Source organism: Amyelois transitella, chromosome 7 (genome assembly GCF_032362555.1).
Source record: "Amyelois transitella isolate CPQ chromosome 7, ilAmyTran1.1, whole genome shotgun sequence".
Lineage (NCBI taxonomy): Eukaryota > Metazoa > Arthropoda > Insecta > Lepidoptera > Pyralidae > Amyelois > Amyelois transitella.
In genome coordinates this window covers 6,230,108-6,251,310 of record NC_083510.1, presented here as the reverse complement: position 1 = coordinate 6,251,310, position 21,203 = coordinate 6,230,108, and the positions used below count along the sequence as shown (strand labels likewise).

Here is a 21,203-nt window from a genome sequence, read left to right as displayed (position 1 = left end):
GAAAACAATCGATTTTGTTAACATAATAATCGATTTTTTTAACTGATTTGTTGTTTGCAATAGCAAATAACATGTTATTATTGATTTGTTTAAATCGGTTTATCATCTGCCACACGACACACCTCAACCCAATCGCCTAGCCAGAGCGTGATTTTAAGGTGAATTTTATTTAATTTTAGGGTACACAAACGCCACCTGTACGTCATAACGCAAAGAAATTGTGCTAAAGCAAGAGCGTTTACTTGTTTAATGATGACATTCCTTCCCTTCAAAAGAGTATGTAGGTATCCATAAAAGTTTGATTACTCTTTCAACCAACTGGTTGTCCGAGCGGTATTGCGGAGCCATATAAAAAAGTAAGAACAAAAAAAAATTGCGATCGCCCTGATTCTTTAACTGTTTCAAAAGAAAAAAAATTGAATAGGGTGATGGCACCAGTAATCGACATGTACCCAGTGATCGACATCTAACCTAGTCTTAAGGAAAAAATAAGAGTTATATTTTGATTTCCCGTCATGGCAACACTTAATCATAGACAACAGGACTCCCTCTGTCGTCACAAAACAGAACTTTGGGCTCGGCCATTTGTTTTCAAAATGGCGAGCTAAATATTACTGTCACCGTTTGTGTTCCTTAGCTAATCCGATTTTATTAGCGAAATCCATAACAAGGTAAGTTGAAAATCTTCATTTTATTTTTAATTTAACGTAACTGTATCGAAGTGCGTATTGATTTCTGAGACTGATATTAAATAAGCTAAAGTAATTATATGTCATTGCGACGATTTATAGATTTGGAGGTTATTAAAAATCGATGTCGATAACTAGTTCCGTGAAATTTTATTTTTCCAGTTTTCGACATATGTCGATATTTATTTTTTTTAATTTTTTTTAATTCGATTTAAGATCTTGGCTTCTTGTTTAGTGCTTTATTATTCTGTGTTTTAATCATAAATATTTTAGATCGCTTACCATTAATCGACACTGTCGATGACTGGGTGTCGATAATTGGTTTTCATATTATTTTGTTTCCAGATGGCACCCAGAAAAAATTATACGTCCGAGCAAATGGCTAAAGCTGTTGATGCTGTCCGCAAAGGCGAAAAAGTTGCCGTTGCAGCTCGAAGATTTGGCGTGCCCAGAATCACACTGCACGATAAGTTATCTGGAAAAACTCAAATTAACTGTACAATGGGGCCCAGCACAGTGCTTTCAAAAATGCATGAAGAAATTTTAGAAAAATGGTTGATAACAATGCCACTAAAACGCTTTCCGATTTGTAGAGACTCCTTACTAGATAGTGTCCAGAAAATTATAATAGATCAAAAAATTCCCAATCCATTCACAGATAATAGACCTGGGAAGAAATGGTATCATGCTTTTTTAAAAAGGCACCCTAATTTGGCGGAAAAAATACCTGAGAATCTGTCAATTGCTCGTGATAACGTCTCGGAAAAAGATATAAGAAATTGGTTTCAAGAAGTTGAAAGTTACTTAGAAGAAAAAAATCTAAAGGATATTTTAAAAGATCCTAACAGAATTTTTAATGCGGATGAAAGTGCATTTTTTTTATCACCGAAACCAGGCCCTGTTCTTGCACAGAAAGGTCAAAAACATTTGTATACTTCATGCGGTGATGACAAAGAAAACCTAACGGTTTTGTTTACTGGCAATGCTGCTGGCGTCCTTGCCCCGCCAATGATAGTTTTTAGCTATGAAAGGGTTCCCACATATATTGCATCCACTGTACCTGAAGATTGGGCGATAGGGAAATCCGAAAGCGGGTGGATGTGTAGCAGCACATTTTATGAATATGTCGTAAATATTTTTAACCCATGGCTTGAACAAAATATGATTCAAAAACCAATAATTTTTTTTATAGATGGCCATAAATCACATCTTACCTTACACTTGTCGAATTTTTGTTCAGAACACGGAATAGAAGTTGTTGCGCTGTATCCTAATTCTACTCACCTGTTGCAGCCAATGGACTTAGCAGTTTTTAGGCCGCTAAAATTATTCTGGAAGAAGACTGTCAACGAATGGAAAATGGAAAATCTGGGCCAAAACGTTAAAAAAGAAAATTTTGCTCCACTGCTGAAAAAAGCTATAGAAAAATTAACTCCTGATTGCATTAAAAACGGATTCAGGGCCGGAGGCTTGTTTCCATTTGGTCCCGATTATATCGATATGTCCAAAATCAAAAACAGAGAAGAAGCTTCAGTTATTCAGTCCAATCCAGCATTAACAGAATTTGTTAAATATTTAGAAAAAGAGATAATTGGTGTTTTTTCAGAAGAGAAGTTAGCTATGTTTCAGAATCTGTTCTATAAAAAAAGAGACACAGTTGAAAGTGACCTTCCCGAGGAAGACACCGCTTTGTACGTTATATGGGCCAAGAACAAATCTAAATGCTACTCTGACGACTGTGCAAGTTCATGCAACATCCTGCCGACATCTGAAGTTATTGAGTCACATTCGCCATCAACCCTGGAACCGATTAATATTTCAATGGATATTATAGACCATGTATCTCACTCCGAGACGGTAGTGGCTGAAAAAGAAGTTATAGACTTCGGAAACTCTTTAACACCTCAAAATTATTCTTTAGCCTCAGTTGAAGATATAAGAGAACAATCACCTATTATTGTTGACAGCGGTTTTGGAGGGGTTAATCAAAATCTTGAAGTTGAAGATTTTAATACATTGCAGAGAGTTGTTGAGTGTACGCCCAAAAAGATATCTACAATTACTCATCCTCCGTCACCATCAATACTTCAGCTTCCCAGTGATCCAGCTGTTACTGAAAGCAATGGCATACCCCAACCTGAAATAATAACGACGGCAAACAGTCAGTGGGCAGTAGACAACACAATCACGTCGAGCATTGTTCCCGAAAATAGATCACCTTTTTTGACTCCAGACAGACCAACACGCGCACCTATTTCAAGAACTATTCATACAGATAAAATAGCACCCACAAAAAAAACGATGGATGATGCATTAGGTATTATAGTACCATCACCTTTTAAAAAGTTTCTTTTTTGGCCGGAAGACGATATAAATAAAAAGAAAAAAAGAATAAAGAGAGAAAAAATACCAGCAGCAGTAACAAGCAAGGCATGGCGCGAATACCATGAAAAAAAAGAAAATGAGAAAAAAAGGCAACAAAAAGAAAAAGAAGAACGAGCGAGAAAACGACAAGAAAAAAAGGAGTTGAAAGAAAACAATGCAGAAAAGAAAAAGAAAACCATTTCTAAAAAAAATAAAAAGAAGATACCCCGAATTGAATCATCTTCAGAAGAGTCAAGTTTAGAGATTGAGTTTGCTGAAAGTGATTGCAGCTATGCTGAAGATAATATTTCGGAAGATAACGACAGAGAAAATATAATCAACAAAATCAGTAAATCAGTTAACAGTGAAAGAAAACCATTAAAACGTAAAAAACCAGTGTCTCCCACCACCACTGACTCTGATTTTGACATAGATGCCTCATGCTCACTTACTACTAAGAAGAAAGTAAGTAAAACTAGACAAACAAATAAAATTACTTCAGGATGTTACGTAATAGTAACGTACGAAAATAAATACTTTCCCGGGAAGGTAGAAAAGGTAGAGAATAATCTATTCGAAGTCAGTGCAATGGTTTTGTCAATGGGCAACACCTTTAGATGGCCTGAAAAACCAGATAAAATATGGTACAGATTTGATCAAATAATTGAGGAAATTGATACACCCGTGCGTCTCAACAATAGAGGGTTTTATAAAATCAAAGAAATGCAAAAGTATTTACCTGACATATATAATTAAGGATCTCAGTAAAAATATGTGATATATAAATATATATATAATATAAAATTTGGTAAAACGTTAGGTATATATATACTTACTTGGATAAAATATGTGATCGTTTTATAGAACTTAGTTGCTCACTCACTTGTTTGTTCCTAACAGAGATATACATATTTATTTAAAGGTAAGAGTCACTAGTTCTTCACTTAATTCTTTTTCTACTTAATATATATTTTATATAGGTAGTATTTTAAGGTTAACGTCAGACTGATTAGTAAGTTCTACAAAAGAAACATTATTTAAATTACGAAGATCTCCTTAGACTACAGTTTACAGTTAATGTTAACATAGATATTATGAGTCATTTTGATTTATATTTTTTATAATTGCAAAATGCAATACAGTAGGTTGAACATCTGCTATCTACCTTCACTATTGTTCCGTAGGTTACGGATTTTTATGGTTAAAGTAATTTGTAAGCATTGGTGCTACACGCTACATGTTTAACTTGAAGAAGAATTAGATTGATATTTTTGAGAAACAGTAGTTAGGTATATTGAAATTATTCAGAATTCTATAAATGTTATAAACATCAACGTTAAAAAAGTTCGTTACTTATTTATTTGTAAGTAGTTTAAGTTGTCAGACTGAATTTTAATTTTGTAGCATTTGTACGCATTTCTGATATTTGTAATTTTAAGTTGTAAGACTGATTATTAAATTTTGTAATAATTTGTACGCATTTGTGATATTAGGACGCATTATGTGAAATAAATACTTAACTAAATATTTTACTGTCTTTAATTACTGGTTTTTCCTATTTTTACGACATCATTGTCGATAACAGGATGTTGATAACTGGGTAGGTGTCGATAAGTGGTAGTCGATCGTTGGATTTTGAATGTCGATAACTGGAGATTCTGATGATTTTTTAAATTTAATTTATATTCTAATAACCATTATTAATTAATTTAAAATTTGCAGCACATATTATTCTTATACTATTTCTTTATGATTTTCACCAACTTCAATGGTTCTTGGTATTATAGATTTTGAGTAATCGCTATTCATTGAACATGATGCTCTAAAAGTGTTGATTACTGGTGCCGTCACCCTACTTAGATTTTTTTTCAAAATTGGATACAAGGTATCACTTATTTTATATATTACATCACTTAAATCTAATTAAAACTACATCTACATGTGTAGAAGAAGCGGCGGAACAAACTACACTTTCAAACTTTATCTACTCAGTAATTTTCAATGTTATTATTATCAAGTGATATATAAAAAAAAATATCATTGCCTAGAAACCGTCTAGTACGTTAAAAAATATTTGAGTACCTATAAAGGGTGAAAAATATAGAAAAAACTATTTTTTCAGACATGGGACTTTGCTTAATCAATTATTTACCCCCGTATATACACCTATATTTCAATTTCAACAAAATCGTTAGAGATTAATCCATTTTCCGTGCCATCAAAGCAATCAATTATATAGAAATCGTTTTTGTTTTAGGCAGGATACGATGTCGCCGTAAATTATAACGGCGCCTTAATGTCACAGTTAAATGTCACATCCCTAACGAATGATTTGTGTTGCTACCTACATGCTCGATAATCAACTATCAATATTTTGAAAAAAATATCATGGTATCGATTATATCGATAACCGGTAACTAATTACAATGAAAAGACTGATTGGGATAATGTTCTATACCATGTTTTACTACTAGTATTGCTCCCAAAGAACATGCTAATTGAGAAAAAATACTTTTAAGATAACTTCAGACTGGAAAAATTATCTTCAATGTTTCCTTATCTGTCTTGAACTTATTTCAAGGTTTACCGATCTGTGTAATTTGGACGGTTTCACGTCAGAACACCTAAATTCGACCTTTAGCAACGCTCGGGCACCCAAATTCTAATTACGTAAAAAATAAACCTTTCGCTTGTATCGCTATATCTATTTTAGAACTCATTAGCAATAAAATCTAATATATTTAAACGAGTAATAGTTATTTAAATGTTGGTAAAAGTAAAATGTACACGCGCCCATTGGGACCCGGTTATTTGGGAGGCGTTCATGGGGCCGAAGCCAACATGAAGAGCCCTTTGGTACCTTTTGTTTTAAAGTGAGATGGCTGCAGCTGTGAAGATCTGTCCTTTGATGAACCATTGGGATACACCAATGGACAGCCCTCCACAGCTGCCAAACTATTGCCAGGGAGGGATTTACTTGGCATGGGTCATGCGGATGGGATGGTAGTGGACCAGATTGCTAGGCTATGGAGTGAGATACGGACATCTGTCTCGAAAATCTCTCATATATAAAATTTGGTTTACGGAATTGTAATATCAATTATTATTACGATTTAGATAGAACCAAAAGAAAAAAAAATAAACCCTCAAAGGAATTCTCGTTTTCCCTCTGTTTGTGTAATGTAAATCGAAATTCTGTCCCGTCATTCCGTCATTCCATCCCGTTGACATACGATCATGAACTTTGGAACAAATCAAGGAACGGCGAGGACATAACGTGCAAAAAAGGGAAATTCTTATATTTTACAAAAATCCATATCCTTACATAATTAATATTAACTAACCGATGTCAGTACTTAAAAGAAATTGCCAAAAAATATGATTTTTCGAATTTCTGTCAACGTATAAATATACGAAAACATGTAAATGGTCTAAAGTAACTAAATGAGATTTTACAAGATAAATGACTGTATGTTTTCCTAATAAAATAAAATGAAATAAAGTAAAGTGAAGTGAAGAAAATAAAAATAAATGATGCCCAAAATAACTACCTATTTCACGCGGACGAAGTCCCGGGTACAGCTAATCAAGAATATGTGTGATGTTTCAGTATTAATTCAAGAGGTAAGAAACAAACAAATATAGTATACTTTCGTATTTTTAATATTTGTTGGTATTTGGAATACGATGTAGATTTCGCGATACTTACGTGAACCTTAACCTTGTTTATACATGTCGATTCTTTTCACTGGCAATGCAGATTTAGTTTTATCGAGTAGACAGGGTCAGGGCAACACAGACCCAATCAGGGAATAAAAAAAAATATTGTAAAAAAAGTGACACACACGCCATAATGTAAATTCGTATCTTGATTTGGCGTTTGAGTTAAAATTTTACATTTTGATGATAATAATTCATTCAGAATGTTCTATTAGGGCATTTAAAATGTCTTTAGTAAATATTGGTAAGATGCATAATGTGTTCTATCGATAATTTATAGTGAGTCGTCTTTACTGAAAGAATTTAGGTTGTATCAAAGTAATCGAAGCCATTTCATTCCATCGGAATAAACGCTACATTACACTTTTGTTTTGCAATCTTCAGCGCAATATAAATGTGTTGAAAAAGTTTAAAGAAGATATGTTATGAGTGATTGATAGTCATCGGTTACCCCGTCGCCATTGAAATGTTCATGCAATCCATGGAGTCATAAATGGAGCTATGCGATCGCCAGGGTGTATGGCATATAAACTGTCATCGTAGCATACACCTATACAAAAATAAAAGTGCTGTTCATATATAGTGAAAGAGTAGTACTTTTGGCATGAATATATTCAAGTAAACAATTATATATTTCCTGTTATTTTTTTCATGTTGTAAACAAACTAGTAGGGAGTAAATGTTACTACTGGGGTAACCCCTTCTGTTATTTATTTAAGAAAACTTTGATTTTGATATCCTTGTTTGCTACTCTGTCCTAAATTGCATTATTATTACATATTAGTAAACAGATTTTCTTTTCCAGGCTAAGTGTTTATAATGGCTCAGTACTACCAGATAGTTGGACAAGGCCATTCATTAACTTTAGAAGATTTACAAAGATATTGTCCTAACATACGCTTGGATGGGATTATAGTAAACCAGGATGAGCAGCAATATGCTCAACAGCCAGTTAATGTTCGTAAAAATTTCTTATTAGTGAATATTGATTGTTACAATATTTGCACTAGTTTTCAAATTAATTGTCCTTTTTTCACTTTTTACAATGTCATGATACATACACACATATAGTCGCGTCTATATCCCTTGTGGGGTAGACAAAGCCAAAATTCTTAAAAAGACTGATATGTCATGTTCAGCTGTTTGGCTTAATGATAGAATTGAGATTCAAATAGTGACAGGTTTCTAGCTCATAGCCTAAATAAAGAATCCCAAGTTTTTATTCCAATCCCTTAGTCGCCTTTTACAACATCCATGGGAAAGAGATAGAGTGGTCCTATTCCTTTTTGAATTGGTTCTGGGAACCACACCAATGTCAAGATGTTGATGGGAAAACAATTGGTTTTAGAATTAATGCACATGGAAAGATGTAGTATCTGCCTACCCCTCCAGGAAAAAGGCGTGATTTTATGATTAGAAGTTGTTTAGGGTGGTATTCGGCAAACAATAAAATCTACTAAATCTTTTCACATCATATATTTTGTGTGCTTGTTTAAAATAAAACTTTGGTTATTTCTCATCTTCTGAACCTACAAATGGTAAAACATTCTTATCAGAATGAGCCTTCATCAAAATTTGATTTATTTTATATACTTTCATGACTGTTTATTATTGTTTTGATATATCAATCAGGTTGTAGTTCAACAAGCTGATCAGGCTAATGACATCATAGTGAGTGAGGGTGTTCAGCAGCAATTAGTTGTGGGTGATGGTTTACAGTACCAACAACAATATATTATTCGCCATGAACCTCCTCCACCTCCACCACCTCGTGCTGACTTCCAACAACAACAACAACAACAGCAGCAGCAGCAACACCAGCAACAGACCTTACATAGACATCAAGTAAGTTTTATTTTACTACAAAAAATTTCTCCTGTTTTCAAAATTATTGCATACAAATAAAAATAGCTTATTCATTAAATCAATTGGCAATACTTGTCAGATCTAAGCCTCGATGGTGATGTGATTTGTTCACGGTAAATTTATTTGTAGGTTTACTACACATCTGATTTACCTGTGGATGCTCAGGTTGTGTTGCAACAAGCTCAGCAAATCATTGATGCATCTTTGATGCAACAGTCAACTCCACAACGGCCACAACATGTATGTCGGCTTATAAATAAACTTAAAGTAGACAATTTAATGACATAACCATTATTATTTTGCACTTTTTATAGAAATAATATTATCAAACTTTTATTTTATGCTTAGCATGAAACCTTTTTACTGTGATTTTAATTATTTTTGTAGAATTTTAATTATTTTTGATTTTGTTGAAAGTTTACCCTACATGCTAAACTATTGTACTTTGAAACCAACATGTTGACTTAAACGCTTTAAATAATAAGCAGTGAACTAAATAAATAATATATAATTTTCTCATTGCCAAACATATAATTTATTTTAACAATAATTACTTTTGAAATAATTTTCTTTTCGATTAAAAATTTCTAGTTATAGCCATCAAATATTTTGTTAATTTATTAAATTAATAATACAGTGATTTAAAAAAAAAAAATATGCAGTAATTATTGCCTTTTTATTGTGGAAGTGGTAGTTATTATTGACAGTAAATATCTTTCTTTTAATTTTCCTTAATTATGCTTTGCTTCATTGACGGTGTTAACACTCTTATAATTTTGCCATATACTAATAAGTGACACTTTTCATCTCTTTTTATCTGAAATATACCCTATACGAGTATATCAAATACAGATTTAGATCTAATAATACTATGATAAATCATATTATATGATTTACAGTTTACAGACAATGTAAATATCAGTACCTAGCATATTCTTATTTGTCTTTTTTACTAACATTGCTAACTGGTATACCAGTGCAAGGCTTACCAATAATTGTGTTTTTTTTACTTATGCCAACATCACCATCACAACAATTACCAGTTTACTTCATATTTAAAATTGTTTTGGCTTGGTAACTTCTGAAAATCGAATGTACCAAAGGTGGAAAAAATGTAGGAAGGACTTAAGGAAATTATGTGTCTCAAGACTGAAAATTTCCAAAAATTTGAATGATGATTCTTTTTACCCTTTTTTAACGAATATGAAACTTCCTTAAATATTGGTTTTGTTTTCGAAGCATCAAGTTAAATTTATTTGAGTTTAACGTCATTCTCGTCAATTTAAAGGATGTTGCTTTTGTCAACCGTTTTGAATGATATTGGTATTGAACAGCAGTTGGTGAGTCCGGCTCATGTGCTCTCGCAGCCAACGGTGATCCACCCGGCGCAGCAGCCGCCGCCGCAGCCTCCGCCCCCGCCACCACCGCCGCCGCCCCAACATGCGCCACAGCAAACCGTTAGTCATAGGATGATGTGCTTCGTTCGCTTATAGCGCTGATTTGGTTTTTTTTTTTTTAAATTGCACACAGGTTTTTGTGGAAGGTTTAATATGATCCTCGCACGTGTGTTTTATTGTCATCAAGATTTTTTGCACGAGATTTTAACCTTTTAACCGACGAATTCTATGTATATTTATGATGACTATAGTTTATGGGTTAATTTATAGGTAAAAAATACTCTTTTAAGAGATTCGTAGTATGCTAGTGGCACTTGTTTTATGCTTGCATTTATTTGCACTTGTTTTTACTGAAATATGGACGATATAACAGAGCATGGTTCGACTAATGAGTTTTAAGATTTAATTACAATAAAAATAAGATTTGAAAATGTATTATGTGTATTAACACCTCTTCTATGCCATCTGCTCTCATAACATTTGTTTTCATTGCTTATTGAATGACAAGTTGGAATTTGTCTTGGTCTTCTCTAACCTGATAAGAACTTTTATTTTAGTAGGCTAAAATATATTTTTTAGTCTGTTTAATCAGTATTCATAACTAAATATATTGTTTTATTTTGCTTTTTGGTATGTTAAATAAAATAAATATATAACTTAGGTTTGTATTAAGACAAAGCTTTACTATTTTAATAAGAATAATTCTGAAGCTCACAGCTATGGATGGGCCTTTAAAGTCAGTAAAGTTAACAGCATATCTTTAAGCAAAACTTTCCTGCAGGAATTCTTAAGTTTTGATAAGTCGTAACATTGCACTGATAATGTTATTTTGCAGCTACAACAACAACCACAGTTGCAGCAACAACAACAGCTGTCCAGGGCATCTCCCCAGCTCATACACCTGCAACAACAACAGTTGCAACATCAGCTCCAGCAGCAACAACAACAACAGCAAATGCAACATCAGTTGCAGCAACAACACCAACAACATATACAACCACAGCAAATACAGCACCAGCAAGTTGTTATGCACGCGGCTTACATCAATCAAGCTGTAAGTTTGTTTTACTGCTATCAACTTTTCTAAAAGTCTGGGATGGATTTTTCTAGGATTTATTAAGTAACACTGAAAAAGTGTGAATGTCAGTATTGAACTTAACATAGTTCTTGGCACAAAATAATTTAAGTTTTTGCCATCTTAAAAGGCAACTGGAGAATTAATATTTTTATTTAATGCAATAAGCATGATCCATGACTGTAAACAGGGTCATGTATATTAAAATTTTGGATCGTAGTCTTAGGTGGATCCCAGCTCTTCCTCAGTGAAGACCCAACTAGGATAGACCCCAGGGGATGATAACTTTTATTAACATACATACAATCACGTCCCTTACGGGGTTGACAGAAGACAACAGTCTTGAAAAGACTGACAGCTAGGCCACTTTCAGCTGCATTGCTTAATGATGGAATTGGGGTTTAAATAGTGATAGGTTGCGTGTCAATCGTCTGAAAGTAGAATTCCAATAGCCTTGCCCTTGACTGACTTACAATCTGCATAGGATGGAAATCAGCTGGTAAAAACTATGGTTTTTCTTTGATATCAAACTTGCATGGGAGATCAAATTGCCGTGTCTAAATGAACAGGGGACTCCAACCCGCGCGGCGCCTCCTCGCCTGTTGAATCAAGCGTTGTCTTCGCCGGCTGGAGTGACGTTGGTAAGGACTCCGGTCCGCACGGTCCGGCCCCGCCGACCGCCGGCCCGGCCGTCCATGCAACCCTCTCAGCCTGGCTCGCTGCAACTACCCACTAGACTGCTCAATCCTCAACATAATCCGCAACACCAGGTGAGCTAAAAGCCTATGCAATGAGGAGTAATCTCTGCCTATATCTCCTTTAAGCTGAATCTGTCTTGCAAACAAATAATCATCATTGAGGCTGCTATTAACAACAACAGTTGTTATCATTATATATATATTAAAATGTTTTCCGAACTGAATTTCACCATGACGACACAGGCCCAACTGGGTTCTCCAGCGGCTGGGAACGGTCGTGGCGCGACCGGCGTGGGTCTGAACGTGGGCAGCGCGGGGCGCGGCGTACGTCCGCAGCGGCCGGCGTCCCCGCGCGTACTGAACCCGCACGCGCATCAACACCGCCCACCCAGACCTAGGACGCCACTTTTACAGGTTAGTGCTGTGCTGCATCTTTAACTGTTTTTCCGGGAAACGTACAGTCAACGGCAAAGAAACATTAAACTAAAACTATAAAGTTTAGATGATTACTATACATATCCAAACTAATATTATAAATGCAAGAATGCTGAATGAAATGAAGAGGTATTTCAAGACCTTTGTCCTAGTGGATTTAGATTTATTTGACCTATTTAACCCTTCAGCTGCGGCGGCTATACGCAAACTGCGCACCTCGTCTGCGGCGTTCAAGCGCCGCGGCGGACGGGCGCGCAGTGTCTTAGATTTTGTTGTATATCTGTATATAATTATTTGGGACCTACCCAAAAATTTATTTTTTTTTAAAGATATATAAATGAAGAATCATATGCAATAAATTTTGATGCGAAAAAACACTTGCGTTTATTATATTTAGGTCACTGAATTCAAAACTTACCGAAAAATTATCCATTGTAAATATTTTACTGATTTTGCAATTTACATCTTTCATATATTCTGTTTTTGTTTACTATTCCACAAAGTCCAATAATTGAGGAATTTAATGGTGCCAAAAAGTTATTATGTCCCAAGTAAAATTCTCTAAAATCGTCTTCACAAATAATCCAGTAAGAATCACGATTTCGCCATTTTGCAACTTCTACAACGCAAACTTTATACTTCTATTACCATGAAAATATTGAAATGTAGATTTATTTGAGGCATTGTAATCGTAAATAATGTATTTGGCTTCACAAAACAACAAGTAAAATGTATCTAAATGTCTTAAAATAGTATATTTCTACTAAAAACTGAAAACTTACCTAGAAAACTATCATTTTTTCAATTGGCTCGTTCATTCACTTACATTTGTCTTTGCTCAACTGTAAGGGCAGTGTGGCAAACACGAAAAATTGTAGTTTCGTTTTTATATCAGACATATATAGCTTGCCTAGAGAAAATGAGCGAAAAACCATAGCCAAAAACTAGAAAAATGTATGTCTGTGTGCGTGACTTGTTTGCCTTGCTTGTCTGCTGATGGCCGTATCTGGACAAAATGGCGGCATGTGGTTAACGCCTAACTGCTGATGGCCGTATCCGTCCACTGTCAATGTTTGTCTAACTGCTTTAGGTCGGATCTGGGCATATCTACAGGATGTTTGTTTTTAGTTGTGCACGTTAGTAATTTGGAAAAGAGTGTCTTGTAAAAATAAAAATAAAATGTTGATTAAAATGTTTCTTTTATTGGAATACAAAAATGTACAATGTTTATTGGTTTCCACTACTCTAAACCTATTCAATTCATAGTACATACTAGTAATTATTTTTACCAATGATTCATAGTACATACTAGGAATTATTTTTACCAATGAAAAAATAAAAATAAAATTACAATTTTGTAAAAATAATTACTGAACTGTTTTTGATAAGTTTTTTTTTTCAATAAATCTATAATGATAAGAACTATGTAATATATAAAGACTTATTGAAAAAAAATACTTTCATCAAAATCGGTTCAGTAATTTTTGAGATAGGGAATAGTGTTGAAGTCGGTTGTTTTGTAAAAAAAAATACTTATTTTTAATGAATTATGAATTCAAATTAAACAAAAAAATTTTGCGTAGGAATCGAAATTTTAGATTCCCATCATTTCACTTTACTGATAACAACAACGTTTTAAAAGGGTGTTATTTAAACAGTCTGCAGAATATTCATATGCAAAAAAGTTTACACAAATTCAGAAGCGCAAGTGAAGAATAGGATAACAGAAGAATAGGCACCAAACTGCACTGCAGCAGTGTCTCTAAATGACGTCAACTTAAATTTTAAACAAAGCATGTTTGGACTCAAAACACGCATGCGTTCGATCGAGCTCAAGCCGACTGTAACCAAACTCAAACGTTTATTCAGAAAATAGGCCTTTGTAGGCACTTTTTTACGTCAAATTACATGTAAAAATTATCGATTTAGATAAATTAAATAGATATGTATTCAAAACTCAAATTTAAAATTATTAATTCTTTCAAAGCTAAAGACTACTAGCGCTTCGTAACCGACCACTGCAAGAGAAGAAACGCCGAAAGAAACTCTTTTCAACAGTATTGGTCGCCTACTCGCCTGAAGGGCTTTGAATTTTTTTTTTTTTTATTTTATTTGTATATTCATTCTATGTATCTTATAACCCGTAGACCAAACCAGTGCAGTCCTAAGAAAGAAGGGATCAAAGAGAAAAAAGTATTTTTAAACAATAATCCTAATATTAATATTTAAAAATAAAATAATGTATACATAAATAGATAAACACCCAAGATCAGAAGTCAATATGAAAAAGATAATTTACCAACTTGACCTGACTGGGGATCGAACCCGAGACCTGGAAGTAGCAGTCTGGTGTGTTGACTACTACATCACACATTTTATATAAATATATAACTAATATAAATAAATAGATAATATTTAATTATATATTTTATATATATGTAACTACAGAAGTAATTTACAAACTATAGATTTTCTAAAGTATGATACTCAAGCCAACATTGGCCAACACAAATATACACCGTGCAATGACTGCACGCGATGTTACATTTTTGCCTGCATCTAACACAACGTCCCCTCTTAAATTTATCTTGTTTTTTGGTTCGCTCCTCGGTCACCTCATTATGAACAGGGAAATGATTAAAATCCCTGTTCAGCCTGCTACAGGTGGGGATGGGGACCTGGCGCGAACGTGAGGAGACGTTTTGTCCGAATTCTAAGCAGAGCTCTTCAGCAAGCTTGAAACGAAATTGGCGGTGAGTCATTTTTTTATGCTGGCCAATGTTAGCACAATATATAATATATGCATTTAAAATAGATATATTTAAAAGACGTCTAAAAACTTTAATATACCATTTGATTCCCCTCTTTCTTTCTAATAAATACATGCTTAGCTTTTGATCTTTGAGATCGACGCCTCCCATGTATTTATTATATTCATGGACCACGACTGGTTTGGAGCAGGGTTGGCCAGCCCTGTGCCCTGGAGCCATATCTGTTTTGTGGTAAGTAGATACAGTGGTGACAAGCTTCACATCTTTCCATGCTATGACGGATACATCACCACAGTGTCTACTTACCACACTACCCCTAGCCATCCTTTTATCCTGCAAATTTTGGATTTCTACGGGCGTGTCTTTTCGGCGACGGTTCAGAGTACCGACTACGTCAGTTTTATGTTTTTTTAGAAATTGGGTCAGAGGAACAGAATTATAAAAATTGTCCATGAACAGGGTATATCCCTTGCCTAAATAGTTCTTGAAAAGCTCAAGGACTATTTTGGCAGTGGATGTAGTAAACCCGTAAACCGTTTCTGCAGTTGTCGTGCCTTTGCCGGCATACAAAATTAAATTTACTACGTATCCAGTTACGGCCTCACAGAGTTCATAACTTTTGATACCGAATCGAGCTGCTTTGGAACGAATGCATTGTTTCCAGCTTAAATGACCCTTCCAAAGCAGCAACGATTCGTCTATCGATACTTCTCTGTGAGGCACGTAAATGGACTGGAATTTTTTATTTAAATAATCTATAATAGGTTTTATTTTAGCTATTTTCTTATCACGCCCCTGTACATGTATGTTGTTGTTATCAGTAAAGTGCAAAAATTTTAAGAGCATTACGTAATGATCCCTTGACATCAGTTTTCGAAACTCCGGCATACCCATCACACCCGTCATCCAATATTCCTCTAACCTACTTCTTACACATATTGACATAAATATCATCACACCTATAAGCCTATATAGTTCGGAAACCGAAGTTTCCACCCAGTCGTTCATGCGAGATTTACTTGGCATGGAGTCTCCGGTTTCAAAGAAACCGGTTATTGTTTCCCAAGCGTAATGATTCGTTTCGTGGACAATAGAATCCATCAGAGGCTGGTCCCAAATTTGAGTAAACAAGCCTAAAGGACTTGTTCCCTCAATTTTAGGACCAGCTTCTTCGTTGAAGTCCTCCCTGACCCCTCTAAATTCGTTAAAATCAGATGACCAAGTCAATGGCTCCTCACTAACTTCATCTTCAATAAAATCGTCATCTGATTCCAACATCTGCTGTAACTGATCGAGAGTCAATTCTTCCTCGGCATCCTCATCACTTCCAGAGTCGATGGCTAATTCTTCAGCCAGCTCAGGATCCAGTATGTCTTCATCCTATTAAAAAAACCAAACCCTAAACCACATGCAAGCATACACACAAACATAACAAAAGCGGGTATTGTTAGAGATGCCAACCACAATATTTTTATAAAAAGGAATAATTAGTGTATCCCAACGATGAACAGGAATAGAGATTCCTGTTCATTTTTATTCAATTAACTTTCAATATATTCATGCCATATTGCCAATTTCGCTGAATTACGTTATTGAGCATACACCAAACACCTTTATATCAATGAAGTTACAATACATTCATACCGCATTGCCAATTTTAGCAGAATTGTGTTATTGAAGCACAAACCAAACACCCTTAGTTACATTACCTTAGTTACTGGATGGACTAGATTTCTATCAGATAGTCCGGTGCACGATGAGAGCGGCAATAAATAAAAATCCCTTTCTCAATGCAAGTAATTTATACTTTCAAAGAGTGTTATGAAAATGAAACTTACAGGTTCTCGGCCAAAAAGATTACGCGGCTGACCTTTCGTACGTTCCTCTGGTACCTAAAAAATAATTATTTTGTAAATAACATTGCATGTTGTGATAATAGGTAATATTTTGTTTCGATAATCCTTACAATAGACATCAATAAGTGAGCAATAAGTTAGTATACATCTCGACATATTATTATCTTGGTAGTTAAAAAAAAGTTGAACATCTACTAAAGTTATCAAAAAAAAGAAAACCATTCTTACAGCAGCTACTTTTTCGCCGCCATGGACCAACTCATCCACGATCTCTATGGCTTCGCCTTCCACAGATAAATTTTGGGGCCGCCAAGGCTGTAATAAAATATACGAAATAATCAGTTTTTGTTTTTAAAGTAAAAGGGAAAGTTAACAAAACTGGAAAATAACATACTCTAATCCTCCCTGATCCAGATGTCTCCAAGACTACATCTCTGCCCCGAATAAGGGATCCCTGAGGAGTTCTAGTCACCTCCAAGCCGACAAACATGCTTCTGGAAGTACTTGGGGTTTGGGGTTCCATTTTAATCTGTCAATAAAATAAAATTATTAGCATGTATTCAAACCAGACATCGATGTCATCAGAAAGTGCTCACGGAGACAAAACTAACGAGCTAAAACACAGCGCGATACGAGTTACCGGAGCGTAGATCCTGTATACCACCTTCCGACTGCATCATCAGACCCTCGATGTCACTTCATCAGAAAGTGCTCACGGAGACAAAACTAACGAGCTAAAACACAGCGCGATACGAGTTACCGGAGCATAGATCCTGTATACTGTATACCACCTTCCGACTGCATCATCAGACCCTCGATGTCACTTCATCAGAAAGTGCTCACGGAGACAAAACTAACGAGCTAAAACACAGCGCGATACGAGTTACCGGAGCGTAGATCCTGTATACTGTATACCACCTTCCGACTGCATCATCAGACCCTCGATGTCACTTCATCAGAAAGTGCTCACTGAGACAAAACTGACGAGCTAAAACACAGCGCGATACGAGTTACCGGAGCGTAGATCCTGTATACCACCTTCCGACTGCATCATCAGACCCTCGATGTCACTTCATCAGAAAGTGCTCACGGAGACAAAACTAACGAGCTAAAACACAGCGCGATACGAGTTACCGGAGCATAGATCCTGTATACCACCTTCCGACTGCATCATCAGACCCTCGATGTCACTTCATCAGAAAGTGCTCACTGAGACAAAACTGACGAGCTAAAACACAGCGCGATACGAGTTACCGGAGCGTAGATCCTGTATACCACCTTCCGACTGCATCATCAGACCCTCGATGTCACTTCATCAGAAAGTGCTCACGGAGACAAAACTAACGAGCTAAAACACAGCGCGATACGAGTTACCGGAGCGTAGATCCTGTATACCATCTCCCAACTATCATGACATCATGTCATCAAAACCAAACGACATTTTGACTAAAACCAATAAAATAAATTTCGTAGATTTAGTTTCAATCAATGAATAAATCACAGAGGCTTTTGAAAGCATGCTGTATATTAGCGTCGCGATACAATACACAGACAGTGTACGACACAAGTAAGATGGCGGACATAGTGCGTATGTGTGCGTGTAACGGATTCTCAGTCTTGAAAAATATAAGATATTTACAAAATCCATGTATTTATTGTAAAAAAGTTAGTGTATTTCAATAGTATAATAAATTTACTATCTAAAACCAATTATATCCATTACAGAGGTATTGGATATAATGCATAAACTAACACGAAAGAAATATGTAACACACTCCATCTACTTTTGAAAAAGCTAAAATCCTTCTTTTTTTACTAAATCTATAAACTTTTACACGTAATTGCTTCGAAAGTAACTATATAATAACGAAATAAAAACATTTACATACCTGTTTGTAATTACAGCCAAAAAAGACGAGTTTTCTCACACGTTCTTCAGTCACTTTGCAACACAACGAAGTCACAATTTGAAATGACTTGGTTAGCTAAATGAACGGATGAAATTCATATTTGACAGTTGTCTATGACGGCTTCATTCGTTAGAAATACATTTCAAATAATAAAACACCTTATTTCTTGTTATTAGATATTATATTTGTGTAAAAACTACGACGAGTGCATTTGGACGGATCCGGAACAAAGCATTCCTAGTACATGCCCGGATACGGCCTAAAGCTTACGAAGGGTTAAATAGCAATCATAATTCTCCTTGCATTTGTCCAGACATCTGGTGCAAGAAAGATGATGATCCTCCTGGCTTATGCTTTAGCAAGATATAGTAGTAGTTTTAGTAGGATATATGTGGCTTAGTAGCATTGCTTAAAAACAATATGCAAATGCAATAGTTTACTCTTGTGTTATAATAGCAGCAGCAACAACAACAACAACAACAGCAGCAGCAGCTTCAACAGCAACAATTGCAGCAACAACAACAAGCGCAACAACCACAACACCAGCAACATCAGTTGGCTCATCATGTGTTAAACCAGCAAGTACATCAACAGCAAATCAATCAAATTAAGCTTTCCCCTCATCAGGTACTAAGCGACAATTTTTTTTTTGTTTAAAAAAGTTGAGTGAAAAATATATTGTAAACTCATTTTATCACTTAAGCGATAGGTTGACAGTGAATAACTATTAACTTCTATGAAAAATATTCCCAAAAAAAATAAATTCAGATGTTATACCATCTGAATTTATTATGTAATTTAGTGTGACTGCTAATTAGGAAACCTGCACATCCAGTTGCCTCCACTATGTTTGCAATGAGTTGCTGAGTATGATAACCCAATCCAGGATCATGGTCAAATGCGCACCACAAGCTCCTCTCCAGTGAGGTGATGATGAAACCTGGCCTAACGCCTAGAGAAAGATATTCAATCTTTAATGATTAATAATTTCATACTATGTTGTATTCACAGCACCAAATACTGCTAAACCAGCAGAATTCTCCCCACGGGCCGTCACGGATTATAACACAACAGGGCACCATCGTCGCACAAGCTATGCAGGGCCAGGTCTCCCAGCACTCGGTGGTTCAGGGAAACCAGACGAATGGACCTTTACCTCAACAGAATCAATTGACTCCAATGCAGGTTTGTATTTTACATGCATATAATCACGTCTTTATTTCTCACGCGGTAGACAGAGCCAACAGTCTTTTGATAAGGCTAAGGATAATTGTATCTTTCTATTTATTGTATTTTTGTTTGTGATATGAAACCTTTATAATTTCAGCAAAGAGCATCGCCTCACCCCCAACAAGTGCCGCAGGTGAAGAAAGTAGTCGTTCAGCCTAACAACGCTAACGACATGGACGATCTCGAAGAGAGTATAACAGCCGCGATAGTGTCCAAGAATCCAGTGAGCGACCATATAAACCAACCGCAACAATTCCACACCCCTCCACCACCATTACGTCAGTCACTCCCTAGCAGTTCAGTCTCTCAGCAACAACACCAACAAGTCAACTTTAGCCCTCAACATGGCTTTGTTACCTATGAACAACCACATTTACAACAGCATTCACAAATTATTGGACAACTTTTAATGGACCAGACCCCAGAGGAAGAAAGACAGTTTGTGACCTTGACGAATGGACAGAGAATAACTCTGGCCGATTTTAGAAGAATGCAACCGCCGCGGACTCCAAACCAGCAAAATAGGTAATTAATGTAATTTTATTTTTTAATAAAATTCCTTTTTCTATGAAATAATATGTGATAACCAATGCTAAAACATATGTGCTTATGAAATTGCCTATAAAAATTTAATATTCCTCCATGTGTTGCTTTCAGGGATACTGGAAGACAAACGTTAGTGAGAAGCAAAGAACAGCCGAGGCCAGTTCAACGAGTACCCCCTATGCAAACACAACAAACGCCACAACTTGGTATGTGTTATAAATAGCAAAACGCACGAAGTCTATAAGTACCTCAAAAACACAAAATTTAACTCAACGTAACATTATTCACAGTCCCAATAGTCTAAGATCCGGCTGCAAAATCACTACGTTCATTGCGTAGTTAATCAAACTCACATTTTAACATACATTTATGAATAGGATAATACATAGATAATAGGGTGCCAGTCAATAAGTGGCCGCAAGTAATTTTAATTAAATTAATGTTAATTAATTTTCCAAAAAAAATTTCGTTCACTTGTTTTTTAAATAAAATATCATCCACATCATGGAAATGTATGTAAAGAATTCGAAAATCAATGGGTGCTTGTAACTTTTAAGAAGTGTTTCTCTATGTTAATGTTTCGCCGCAACAAAAAATATAAATATTGTGATATTATTTTAACCGTTGAATCTACTAATGATTTTGG

At 35.3% G+C, this 21,203-nt stretch overlaps 3 protein-coding genes across 11 annotated transcripts in view; 2 read left to right on the top strand and 1 right to left on the bottom strand.

Annotated features, from left to right (window-relative positions):
* Nucleotides 1–431: 431 nt before the first annotated feature.
* On the top strand, nucleotides 432–4,903 carry LOC132901932 (uncharacterized). The gene is made up of 2 exons (XM_060945224.1): nucleotides 432–671; nucleotides 1,035–4,903. Exon 2 carries the CDS (start codon nucleotides 1,035–1,037, stop codon nucleotides 3,807–3,809), a length of 2,775 nt encoding a protein of 924 aa, XP_060801207.1. The 5' UTR covers nucleotides 432–671; the 3' UTR covers nucleotides 3,810–4,903.
* Nucleotides 4,904–6,861: 1,958 nt separating this feature from the next.
* LOC106133697 (uncharacterized) overlaps nucleotides 6,862–21,203 on the top strand; it is a 35,004-nt gene continuing 20,662 nt past the window's right edge. For 2 of the 8 annotated variants that reach the window (XM_060945232.1, XM_060945227.1), the window contains exons 1-12: nucleotides 6,862–7,017; nucleotides 7,579–7,730; nucleotides 8,406–8,618; nucleotides 8,769–8,879; nucleotides 9,974–10,096; nucleotides 10,872–11,090; nucleotides 11,681–11,881; nucleotides 12,053–12,223; nucleotides 19,241–19,408; nucleotides 19,793–19,966; nucleotides 20,109–20,536; nucleotides 20,669–20,763. In XM_060945232.1, coding sequence (XP_060801215.1) covers nucleotides 7,593–7,730; nucleotides 8,406–8,618; nucleotides 8,769–8,879; nucleotides 9,974–10,096; nucleotides 10,872–11,090; nucleotides 11,681–11,881; nucleotides 12,053–12,223; nucleotides 19,241–19,408; nucleotides 19,793–19,966; nucleotides 20,109–20,536; nucleotides 20,669–20,763 — 2,041 coding nt within the window. In that variant the 5' untranslated portion in view covers nucleotides 6,862–7,017; nucleotides 7,579–7,592. Of the gene's footprint in view, nucleotides 7,018–7,578; nucleotides 7,731–8,405; nucleotides 8,619–8,768; nucleotides 8,880–9,973; nucleotides 10,097–10,871; nucleotides 11,091–11,680; nucleotides 11,882–12,052; nucleotides 12,224–19,237; nucleotides 19,409–19,792; nucleotides 19,967–20,108; nucleotides 20,537–20,668; nucleotides 20,764–21,203 lie in introns of all 8 variants that reach the window. The other 6 variants (XM_060945228.1, XM_060945225.1, XM_060945226.1 and 3 more) reach the window with 5 other exon arrangements.
* Nucleotides 14,264–19,052, bottom strand: LOC132901933 (piggyBac transposable element-derived protein 4-like). Of its 2 annotated transcripts, XM_060945233.1 has the most exons (4): nucleotides 18,761–19,052; nucleotides 17,266–17,400; nucleotides 17,100–17,186; nucleotides 14,264–16,907 (listed from the first exon to the last, which is right to left on the bottom strand). In XM_060945233.1, exon 4 carries the CDS (start codon nucleotides 16,291–16,293, stop codon nucleotides 14,707–14,709), a length of 1,587 nt encoding a protein of 528 aa, XP_060801216.1. In that variant the 5' UTR covers nucleotides 16,294–16,907; nucleotides 17,100–17,186; nucleotides 17,266–17,400; nucleotides 18,761–19,052; the 3' UTR covers nucleotides 14,264–14,706. The 2 variants fall into 2 exon arrangements, with proteins under 2 accessions (XP_060801216.1, XP_060801218.1); XM_060945235.1 differs by lacking the exon at nucleotides 18,761–19,052 and having other exon boundaries at nucleotides 17,266–17,609.

What these genes read in the sequence shown, in the direction of transcription:
- LOC132901933 (XM_060945233.1), bottom strand. Translation starts at nt 16,293, where the DNA reads ATGTTGGAATCAGATGACGATTTTATTGAAGATGAAGTTAGTGAGGAG.
- LOC132901932 (XM_060945224.1), top strand. Translation starts at nt 1,035, where the DNA reads ATGGCACCCAGAAAAAATTATACGTCCGAGCAAATGGCTAAAGCTGTT.